A 12,193-nucleotide genomic window follows, 5' to 3' on the forward strand; every position below is an offset into this window, starting at 1 on the left:
TTTGGAGTCATCAGTTACATCCCTCCTTTATTTCCAAACACTCCATATCTATCCCCTCCCCACCCCAATGCATCTCTCTCTCTCCCTCTCTCTCTCTCTCTCTCTCTCTCTCTCTCTTTCTCTCTTTCTCTTTCTCTCTTTCTCTTTCTCTCTCTCTCTCTCTCTCTCTCTCTCTCTCTCTCTCTCTCTCCTCTCTCCCTCTCTCCCTCTCTCCCTCTCTCTCTCTCTCCCTTTCCCGCTGGGCTCCCCCATCAGGATACATGTTGGAGCCTGACCCTGAAAAGAGACCGGATATATACCAGGTGTCCTACTTTGCCTTCAAGCTGGCCCGGCGGGAGTGTCCTGTTCAGAACGTGAATGTGAGTCTCTTGCTGCCTGCTACCAGGCCCACCGTCCTCTGCTACTGTACCACCACAGCCACAACCATGCCATACCACACAGACACTAAGCCACAACCATGCCATACCACACAGACGCTGGGCCAAACACTGCACAACAGCAACAGCAACCCATACACATTGGCACACTCTCTCTGTGTGTGTGTCTCTCTCTCTCTCTCTCTCTCTCTCTCCCTCTCCATCTCGCTCTCGCTCTCGCTCTCTCTCTCTCTCTCTTTCTCTCTCTCTCTCTCCCTCTCCCTCTCCCTCTCGCTCTCGCTCTCTCTCTCTCTCTCTCTTTCTCTCTCTCTCTCTCTCGCTCACTCACACACACATTCACACACTCATACACACAACCCCCCTCCCACACACACACACACACACACATACACACATGCTGACGCAGTATGATTTCATATGTGTCATTTATCTAGTTGTAATTAGTCCCGGTGATAGGGCATTGTGGGTGATTTATTTATTTTCTGTTGTTGTTTTGGGTCCCTTTCGAATTCCTCGAGCCCCTGGGCCTGGATGTTTTTGTATGTTTTATTCATCCGTCAGCCTCTTGGTAGAGGACGCAAACGGCCTGCATAATTACAGGGGAAGCAGAATGGCGTCGGCCTCTGCCAACTGGCACCCGTCCACCACTCCCCCTCCTGCCCAGACCCTTAGTGAGCCGCTGATGGACCCGATTCAGCTTCCAGCGTCCAGTCTCCCGTCCTCAGACTCAAAGAACCACAGACGGGCTCCGTCGGGGATCATCAGGGAGGGGTTGTTCATTGATGGCTGCTGTGCCGGGCCCATTAGGGAATGGCGGATAAATGCCGTGCCGGGCCCGTTAGGGAATGCCGTATAAATGCCGTGATCAAGTGTCTAAAAGACGCTTTTTGTTTGGTGTGTGTTGTCTAATTGCACCTCTCGCCTTCTCAGAGTTCGCCCATTCCTGCAAAACTCCCTGAGCCAATCAAAGCCAGCGAAGCCGTCGCAAAGAAAAGCCAGACCAAAGCCAGGTAAGTGAAACAGGAGATCCATATCACTTCTGGAGCCACATTACACTTCTCAATTCATCAGCAGTAAACCTGAGGCCAGAAGCAAATTCAGTGACCATGAATGACCATAAAAGAACAATGTTTTGGGGCTACAGTAATTTCCTGTGTATAAGCTGCACACTATTTACCCAAGTGTACACTGTATACTATAAGCCGCAGGACCGTGTTTTATGCAAGTTAAAGAAACAAAACCATATTAATACCGTATTAACTGTCCTCGTTTATTAACCTCGTCACTGAAGAAATTTTACAAAATCAATGTATAAGCCGCAGCTAATAGTTGGGAAACAAATTACGGTAAATACTTGCATGCTTAATGCAGAGTGGTATGTGTGTGTGTGTGTGTGTGTGTGTGTGTGTGTGTGTGTGTGTGTGTGTGTGTGTGTGTGTGTGTGTGTGTGTGTGTGTGTGTGTGTGTGTGTGTGTGTGTGTGTGTGTGTGTGTGTGTGTGTGTGTGTGTGTGTGTGTGTGTGTGTGTTCTCCCCCCCACAGGCTCACAGACCCAGTCCCCACCATGGAGACCTCCATCGCCCCGCGCCAGCGCCCCAAAGCTGCCCAGGCTCAGCCAATCACAGGCATCCTTCCCATCCAGCCCGCCCTCACTCCTCGCAAACGGGCCAATGCAGCACCTGGAGCCACTCCATCCATCAGTAGGCTCCTCCTCCTCCTCCTCCTCCTTTTGCTCTTCCTCTCTTTGTGCCCCCCTGCTCTCATCTATTGCGTCTGCGGAGAGTTGGCACTGCCACACAATGGCCTCTGCTGTGGACACTGCAGGTGTCCAATGAAAAGCAGAACTGTCTCAAGCTTGCTGATGGACACACACCCCTTTTCCTGCTTCTCTTTTTTTCCCATTTTTCCTTAATCAATCTGTCCCACTCGACTTCCCCTCTCTCTCTCTCTCTGTCTCTCACTCTCTCTCTCTTCCTCTCTCCTCCCTGTCCTCTCTCCCTCTCTATCTCTCTGTCTCTCCTCCCTGTCCTCCATCTCTCTCTCTCTCTTCCTCTCTTCTCCCTGTCCTCCCTCTCTCCTTCCTCTCTTCCTCCCTCCCTCCCTGCAGACTCTCCCCGGGCCAGTCATGCATTATTGAACTGTGTGGTCCTTCAGCTCGGCCAGATTAGTGATCCCAGCGGTGCAATTTGTCGACGCCGTTAAAGAGCTCTTAAACACGCCGTAATGAGCTGGAGGTGTCTCAATCCCTCTCTGGCCAGCCTGACCCCAGCGTGTCAAAGGCTGTAGTCGTCAGGACCAGCACATCAGACCCTCTTACCGCTATAGAAGTTAATGAGCCTCCTCGGACCGCACACGCTGCCTGCCCAGATGGCATCGCATAGCTCATTTGTTTTGTTAGACACAGGCCCTGTCCATATTAAACCGAGTAAATATAAATACGATCTCCACCCACATTATCGGTTTTGTATCGTTTTTCAAAAGTTTTGCGTCTTATTCGGAACACTGGAAACGCCGTTGAATTGTTCGTTGTTGTTGGTGTCTGGAACACTACATTTTATCGGTAGCATGGCAACCGCATGTCATCGTATCTGTGTGTTTTCACTGTACAGTACAGTACTGTGTGAATCTGAAGTTTTCAAATTTATGCACCTCAAAGAGCATTCTGGTCACCTACCCAGCATAGTGTGGACAGGGCCACAGTCTCACCTCTATCTTATGCGCCACTATTTGGTAAATCTTCAAAAAAATAGATACATAAAAAAATAACTTGTGCCTCAATCAACATTCTGCTTGTTTCTGCTTGTTTCCCTTGCACAGGTGTGAACATCAACACTGCCCCACCCACTCCCGTAGTCCAAGCGCAGAGGTCCCAGCCACAGCAGGTGCCTGTCGCTCCACAACAAGCCACTCCCACACCTGTGCAGGCCACTCCCTCTCCGCCACAGGCCACACCCCAGCTGTTTGTCAAGCAGCCTCCAGCAGCCGCGTTCTTCTCTGCCCAGCAACAGCAGCAGGTAGAGTCTAGAGTCAGTCCACATGGTCATGCTCCCGGTTGTTCAAGCCCAAGTTGTAGAGAGAACATCATGCGTTCATTCCAGCCATGTGTACCATATATAGCTGTATATCATGAAACAGAAATCAGGAATAGTGTACACCGGTGTACACAGAGGTGTAGAAGTGCGGCTTCAGAAAGTGAAAGTCCTGCTACATTTTTGTTATAACCGTTCACTTAATCAGCTGATTCTAATTGGCACAACTCTTAAGCCAAGGTACAGTAGATCAGGTAATTAGTGAAATCACCTGTGCCGAAGGTAGGACTGGTAAGGCGGCTTTTACATCTCTGAGTGTAGATAATAATTTGTATCCGATATACATACAGTATAAACTCATGTTTGTGCACTATGTTGCAATTATTGTGAAGACATTAGTGAGTTTGCTTCATGCTGCATACTCTGGGCCTGCTTGAGTTAACTCTTACGGTATAACATATCAATGCTTAATATGGGGGAGGTTACCCTCAGAGTAGCTGTGTGCTGTCATACATGGAAATGAGCTATGTAATATATGGTGTCACCATACATATTTCTGCAAAAGCACTACATCAAAGTAAGCTGCTGCCCTCGTACTCAATAGTTATTGGTCACCCAGTTGGCTTGGCTGCTTCTATTTAGACTCTGCCAGGGGTTTGTGTTACTTAGCTCATCTTTTAGTAGAACACAATCCTCCATTCAGTGAGTCTCTACAAGTAAATTAACATACTGGGAAAGCACCAGCAAGACCCCTATAAAGACACCATTCTGTCCGTGGCATACATTGGCATTCGACTTGCTCATGTAGGACATGTATGCTAATTTCCACTAATTGCATGTAGGAGCCAAACGAGTTTCAGCTCTGCTTTTATGAATTCTTTGCCTAATCACTCTTATGTGACAAAGATTTGGCATTTTCGTATTTAGGAACAAGTGTTACTGAAGTAAACGTCAAACACCAAACAAATTAACAGTGTTGGCTGTGTCCCATCATGTGTGACTTGTAGTTGACCTGTGTAATGATACTGATGACTTGATGGCTTGAGCTTAGGGTACTCAAAAATTCATACACCACACTCACAAACAGAGAATGTGCTAAGGAGCCAGAAAAAGACATCTGTGTCATCAAAAAATAATGTTCTGCACGCTTAGATCCATGCAGGTATCTATGCATGAAAAGGAAGCTAGGCTCTCATCAGGAATTCATCAGGAATATGCAATACAGAATTGGAACAGGAATATGCAATCTTGAATTTCCCCTTGAGGATCAATAAAGTATCTATCTATCTATCTCTATCTATCTATCTATCTATCTAACACAGAGCTCTGAGCTCAGCAGGCTTAAGAGTAGCCTACAGCCGCAGTTGCTGAAAGAGCAGCGCTCTCCTGTAATGTCCCCCTGGTCCTCCACTGGGCCTTTTCAACAGCTAGTGTTGAGCTGACTTTGTCACATCAAGTAAAAGTCAAGTAACATCAAGTACATGTGCCATGTATGCCTTGGCCAAAGAAATATTTTTTGGTTGTTTTTGGTTGCAGTCCGCATTCGTGTTTTGCATATTGTGTCTTGTTTTGTGTGTTTTGGGGATTTTTGTCTATGATTTATCAGGACCTAGTGATTCTGGTCTGGATCTTAAAGATATTACCGTGTGAGAAGCCAAACCAAACAATTCAGAGTGCTGTAAAATGCAGGCCCTCATCATGGACAAATAAAGTGTTGGAGTAAAAGCAGGTCTGTGCCTGGTGTTGCCTAATCAGATCAGACGCTGAGACCTGCATGCCTGTTGGAAACCCCCTGAGCAGTGGCACAGCTCATTTAACCTGGGCTTGGCACCGCAGATCAGTAGCCCTTTTTCCACAGTGGCCATTTTGACATGAAATAGAAGGGCAAGCACAGGTGTGACTGGATACATCAATGAAGTCTCTGTTCAGTTCAAGTGTAGCAGAATCAACGACCTTAATGTCTTTAGTAACACCTGGGTCTGCCATTTATGTCGTGTCAAAGATGGCAAAAATGCTGTGAAAAAGCTCCATGTCTGTCACTCGTTGCAGTATCAGCAGGGGAGGAATCCTTTTGTGCAGCCTCAGCCTCAGCTACAGCAGCAGCAGCAGCAGCAGCAGCAGGGCTCTATGGCTCCGGCTCCTGCAGCTGTGGCCGCGTCTACAGCTGCGTCTGCGTCTGCGTCTACGCTGCCCAGGAGGAAGCCTGTTGCTCCTGTGGCTCCCATGCAGCATCAGCATCCTCATCCACATCCACATCCATCATCAGCCCACACCGCCACCGTCACAGTCACCCCATCCCAACCCCAAACCCAGACCCAAACCCCCCCTCCCCTTCAACAGACAGACGACCTTGACCCGATGGTAAACCCAGAGCCCCGCCCTCCACAAAGGGAAACCCCGACGCCTCCCCTCACCCCAACTGACATAAAGCCGCCGGCTTCGTCTCAACTCCTCCCCTCACTCATCTCTCTTTCTTTCTCTGGAAATCTCTGTAGGCTGAGTGTGCTGCTCGGTTACAGATTTAATGAAATTAATATGCCATCTCCTTTTAATTGATTGAACTGGACAGTCATGGATTTCAGAGTAAAGGGCTGTTCACACCAAGAATGACAAATATTACGCAATAGCAGTGATAAAGTAGCTTTAGCTAACGTGAAGGACAACGTCCACACATATACTGTAACGATAACAACATGAAAAACAATAACAACATGAAAAACAATAACGTTGGGATCACTGTCAGAGCAATTTGGAGAATGATGAAAAGCTGACAGTCAATCAGAATTAATCATATTCATCAACACGCAGAGAGACTTCCCTTATTATGGGTTAGTGCGGACATTCAGTTATCTTTATAGTTATTGTTCGTGGTGTGAAGGAGCCTTCTTTACTGCAGGGCCAAATCAGTGAGATTCATAATTAGTTGAACACAGCTGATTAGATGATTACACTGATATGAATCAAGTGTGCTGGATACAGGGACAGATCATCTGGGATTCAGCAGCAAGATGGAAGACAACAGTCAATAGACGATTTTAGGGTATTTTAGGATACGTTTTTTGATTTACCTCCTTGCAGTTCGTCAACCTTTACAAAAATGAATTGTTTGTGGCAGATTTGCATCAAACATGTGATGAAGTTTTATTTGTGAGAAGTTCTCTAGAGAATATTGCCAGAATGTTTCCCATGTTCTCGGCTAGAAGCAAACTTCCAGCAAAGTTCTAGCAACAGTGAGAAGTTTGCCACTGATTATCCAGAGATTTGCCATCACACTTAGTCAATAATGGCAAACTTCCAGTGAACTTCTGGTGACAAACCCAATTTGCATATAACACTACTGCAGATTTAGTGCAACATTGCCAAAAACCACAACTGTTTGCCAGAAACCTAATTTGCATGTGAAAATATGACACAAACCTGATTCAAATTCGCCACAAACCTGAAATTCCTGTAAAGGAATACAAGCTTGTAAAATGGCGCTCATTCTTGAGTGTCATGTCATTTTGATTTCACTGACGCTGGCTCGTTACGGTCTCTGCTCATAATGAAATGATTTTTCTCTGTTCCAAATCAATATTGAGGTGTGCTTGATGTTTCATCTCTCTCTTCTCTAATGATTATGAGTGCTCTGTCTTGATGATTCTTAATTACCCTCCCCAGGGCTTAAAGTGTTCAGGCACTGTGCCTGAATTCAGGCATGAGGCGGCACGTTGAAGATCTGAAAGTAGGCCATTAGACTAGAGTAAATATGACGTCCTCATGAATGTCTGATAACTTCAGGCACAGACATTGTCGTTGCTTTAAGCCCTGCCTCCACTTCTAGAAGTTTCCACGAGTTGCTGTCTCAGTCGTGAGTGTAACTCAACGGTTGTCTCACTCACTCACTCTTTGATTCTGTGCTCTTCCCTTCTCTCCCGCTGCAGGGTCGGGGGATGCATAAGGTGGGCTCTCTGACGCCCCCCTCCTCCCCCAAGTCGGCCCCCAAGTCCGGTCACCGGCGCATCCTGAGCGACGTGACGCACAGCGCCGTGTTCGGCGTGCCGGTCAGCCACTCCACCCAGCTGCTGCAGGCGGCCGCGGCAGAGGCCAGCCTCAACAAGTCCAAGTGAGCGCCACTTTTATATGTGCATTCCCACATGCATACGCCAATGCACTCCACTCATCACACACACACACACACACACATACACACACACACACTCACACACACACTCACACACGCAGACATGTGCTAAACGTTTGCTGTGCTTAATCAAGTCCAAGTGAGAGACTTTTATATGCACACACACACACACACACATAGACATTGCACACACACATATATTACACACACACACAGACATGGCAAGACAGAGATTGTGCTAAACGTTTGCTGTGCTTAATCAAGTCCAAGTGAGAGCCACTTTTATATGCACACACACACACACACACACACACACACACACACACACACACACACATAGACATTGCACACACAGATATATTACACACACACACACAGACATTGCAAGACAGAGATTGTGCTAAACGTTTGCTGGGCTTAATCCGAGAGTCCTCATAGTCATGTGGTACACGTCACACAGACTGCAGTACACACACTACACAATGCTGAAACCACCTAGCAGCATCTCCATGTGTTCCACCACAGCTGTCTGGAACACTAGCCCTGTAAACTATCCCTGGTTGGCCCAGGCTCAATTACTGAACTTGCCATCACAAGTCTGTGTTGGTTTGGATACAGTAGATTCCTGTGTATTAGCCGCATTCGGTATAAGCCACAGGACAGTGTTTTATGCAAGTTAAAGGAAACACAACCATATTAGTACTGCCCTCGTGTATTAACCTCATAGCTGAAAGATCTTTTTTCAAAATCAACATATAAGCCGCGGCTAACTACCACTAAATACTAGTCAACTTTAGCTGTAACGTGTGTGTGTTGTGTGTGTGTGTGTGTGTGTGTATGTGTGTGTGTGTGCGCGCGCGTGCGTGTGTGTGTGTGTGCGTGCGTGTTCTCCAGGTCAGCTAGCACCACGCCCTCGGGCTCCCCGCGCTCCTCCCAGCAGTGTGTGTACCAGCCTGCAGATGGCAGTGCCCCCTCTGCCCCCTCTGCCCCCTCTGCCCCCTGTGCCCCCTCCGCCGCCCCGGGGGCGCCCCAGTCCTCCTGGAACCCCTTCGGGGACGACAACTTCTCCAAACTCACCGCAGAGGAGCTGCTCAACAAGGACTTTGCCAAGCTTGCTGACGGTGAGCCTCCCCACAACAACAGTGACGTGTTGTTGTTGTTGTCTCATGTTGTTGCCCCATTCACACAGTGCTGGTTCCAGACAAGGAACCTACTGGTTACTGGCTAATACATACAGAACCCGTATGGAACTCAGGACAGGCTGTTTGGATGCCTAGACATAACTGGACGATGTTCACACTCCAAATCTTGTCCTTTTTTTCCGTTATTTTTTTCTGTCTGAAGAGCCCTGGCTGTGAAAATGGATGTAAAAACGATGCAAATGTATTCTTACTCTGATTCTGTAGCTATTTCGTGCAGTGTGGTTTGAGTTCTGTGACTGGTCTTGTTCCAGGCAAACCCGCAGAGAGACCCACCTCCACCGAGGACCTCCTCTCTGGCCTGCAGCCCGGCCCCAACGCCCAGGGCCCCCCCTCCAAGGGCTTCCCCCAAAGCACAGGTAACACACACACACACACACACACACACACACACACACACACACACACAGCTCCATGTTTGAAATCACTCCGGAGGCCATGGAATCCCACAGACTTGACATGGTCCTGACAGCTGTTGCCTTGACTCCTGGCTTGGCCCCTGTTAAGAGACGGGAATGCAGTGCTGCTCTCCCATATATGTGTGTGTAGATATATATATATATAGTTCTATATAGTCTAGAGGAAAGTCTCTGCCTCTGTCTCCATCTGTCTCTATCCACTGTGGCTCCTCCACCCTTTTCCCCTCTGCGTGTGCTGTCCAGCTGGGTCTCCTTGACCCCTGTTCCCTGATGTCTCCTGAACTCTAAGAGGCATTCATGCTGTGAGCGCTGGTCTGAAGCCCAGTGCGTTGGGTGGTCCTGGGCCTTTTTAACAACCCAGTGTTACTAAATACCCCTCTCTCTCTCTTTCTCTCTCTCTCGCTCTCTCTCTCTCTGTCTCTCTCTCTCTCTCTCTCTCTCTCTCTCTCTCTCTCTGTCTCTCTCTCTCTCTCTCTCTCTCTCTCTCTGGGATCGCCCCTGCACCCAGCTGCCCCCCTGTTCTCTGGTTACCCCTCTCAGATGTCAGAGATACCCCCTAGTCTCCACCTGCCCGTGGTAAATCCCATGTAATGCCCCCATATCCCAGTGCAGGTACATCAAGCAAATTACCCCTACGATTACCCTGCAGTTAATTACCCAGACATATTACTCCTGTCTGATGGTGCTGATAACTGCCCTCTCGGGTATCAGGGGGGTAATAACTCTGAGAAGCTTGAGGTGTCCCTCCCATGTAACACACATACACTATGGCTTTCTCCTGCACTGGTTCCTTTGGTCTGTTTTGGTAACATGTACAAGGGGGACTTGTAGTTCTTACTCGGTGAGATTGCTTTGTTCTCATCCAATAACGCTGGTCATCAGTATTAAATGGAAGAATGGAAGGTCCCGTGTCCCTATAAAAGCAGTCCCCTGAAGCCTGGCGTCTCACAGCGATTGGCGGAGATCTTCTCCTCCGGCGGGTGGCGCATGCCCTCACGCTCACACGCATTAGAGGGCATCAGGAGGCACACTCGCTCTCGTTTGTCATTCCGGGCGTCCTCTCCTCTCGGAGCCGTTGCCGGGCAACAAAGAAGGTGTCGTCTTTAATTGGATTGCGGGGCTGACTCGGAGAGAGGGACGTTCTGGCTCCTGTCTGTCTACCGCGGTGGGCGGGAACTTGGCTGTCAGTCAAAAGGTTGATGGGTAGTCTGGCGGCCCGCCCTCATCGTCTCGATGTACTGTAAGGTATCGGCCCTTTGTGTTGCTGTGGCGCTCAAGAGGTGCTGTTCTTGTGAGGGGCAATAGAAGGCTTTAGCCCGCTGGTGTCTTGGGAGTGAAGGAGATCAAAATGAGCTGCAGGTCTTACGTAAGCTGGGCTGGGCCTGGGTAATCCTATCTGAGGAGGAGGCTTTCTCTCTCTCACACACACACACACACACACACACACACACACACACACACACACACACACACACACACACACACACACACACACACACACACACACACACACACACACACACACACACACACAAACACTCAGGCAGGAAGGCAGCAGTGCAGACTGTGAGCACACTTCAGGTAACTCTTCTGAGTATAGCCCTGGATCTCATTGCAGTGACTTCCTTCTTGATCATGTTGTCTGTTATTTTTGTCTCTTTGTTCCCACTGAAGTGTAAGCTGAGCTTTTGTATCAGATAAGCACACTGACTAAACTCCTTGCCAGTTATACAGTGTAAAGAAATGAGAAAATTGGAATACTGAATTATACTTTCAGTGAAATTTGTGTCAGTTTTGAACTGTGCATCAGGTAAAAAATCACCCACAGAGGCAACACCTATTACTGGACACTTGACACGATGCACACTCACGGTAGTACGGATTGTGATGGCCTGTTGGTGCTGACCTTTGAACTCTCTTCACCCAGTGAAAGGGTCAAAGCGCCAGATCTGCTGCGCCATTGCCTGAGAGCCATGGCGCTTGACCCCTCACCCCTGCCCTGTCCTGTCCTGCCCCGTCCTGTCCTGCCCCTTCAACTCTGCCCTCTCACCCCCTCATATCCGCCACCCTCACCTGTAAGTATGACGCCAAACGCAGTCACCGACGTCACCCTTGGGGGGGTAAAGAACCAAACACGCTCACTCACTCACTCACTCACACGCATGGGGACAAGTCTGCCCACACGTTCCAGCCAGCATAGCACGCTGTGAGACCCACTAATCTTCTCCGTAAGAACGTAAGAACCCTAACAAAAAGCACAGTCTTGCGAGGTCGTGTCCCCTTTCCGTCGCCTGTTTGCAGTAGACTGCATGGGGGAAATTAAACAGTTGTGTGTGGATGTCTGGCGGCGCTGTTGTTTGGTGATGTGCTGTCTGTGAGGCTGCCCTGTGAGGTCTATGTGAGGATGGCTTTGGAGTGGTGCACACACACACACACACACACACACACACACACACGCACCCGCACACCCGCGTGCCTAGAGGCTTGCTCACAGGCATGGGGGAGAGAACTCCTACTGTCTCACCTTCTCAGCCTCCGTCTGTGTGAGCTGTGACGTCCTGTGACTAATTCTAACACCACCATGTTTGTTCTTTTGAATGTCCTACTTGTCAACTAAAAAGTGTGGGTGTTGTTGTTCTTGGACTTGCATTCAGTGTTTTTTAGTCTATGGGCCGGATTTCCTGAACTTAGTTATGGAGCAAGCAGAGGCTGATTATGTGGATGGTGTTGTCTGTCAAGTGTGTGGTTTGTGCATGTGGAGATCAGCAGAGTATCTGACTCTCTGTTCTCTGCTTGGCTAAAGATGTGATCTCTCTACTCTGCTCTGCTAAAGGATGTGATCTCTCTATCCTATACACTCTGCTCTGCTAAAGGATGTGATCTCTCTACTCTACTCTGCTCTGTTAAAGATGTGATCTCTCTGCTCTGCTCTGCTAAACAATGTGATCTCTCTCCCTCTACTCCTACCCTGTCCTTCTACCCTCTGCCTCTGTCCTCTTCCTCTCCTCTGTCTCCTTCTGATATTCCACACCCTCTTCTCCGTTCTT

The 12,193-nt window shown here is 48.6% G+C and overlaps 1 protein-coding gene across 3 annotated transcripts in view; it reads left to right on the plus strand.

Annotated features, from left to right (window-relative positions):
• The window catches only part of LOC134088583 (AP2-associated protein kinase 1-like), a 48,207-nt gene that overhangs the window by 18,873 nt on the left and 17,141 nt on the right, over window positions 1–12,193 (plus strand). For 2 of the 3 annotated variants that reach the window (XM_062542613.1, XM_062542615.1), the window contains exons 8-14: window positions 256–359; window positions 1,308–1,387; window positions 1,919–2,076; window positions 3,194–3,390; window positions 7,329–7,510; window positions 8,423–8,649; window positions 8,982–9,086. In XM_062542613.1, the coding sequence (XP_062398597.1) occupies window positions 256–359; window positions 1,308–1,387; window positions 1,919–2,076; window positions 3,194–3,390; window positions 7,329–7,510; window positions 8,423–8,649; window positions 8,982–9,086 (1,053 nt within the window). The remainder of the gene's footprint in view (window positions 1–255; window positions 360–1,307; window positions 1,388–1,918; window positions 2,077–3,193; window positions 3,391–7,328; window positions 7,511–8,422; window positions 8,650–8,981; window positions 9,087–12,193) is intronic. The other variant, XM_062542614.1, reaches the window with a different exon arrangement.

Source organism: Sardina pilchardus, chromosome 8 (assembly GCF_963854185.1).
Source record: "Sardina pilchardus chromosome 8, fSarPil1.1, whole genome shotgun sequence".
In the NCBI taxonomy this organism is placed as follows: Eukaryota; Metazoa; Chordata; class Actinopteri; order Clupeiformes; family Clupeidae; genus Sardina; species Sardina pilchardus.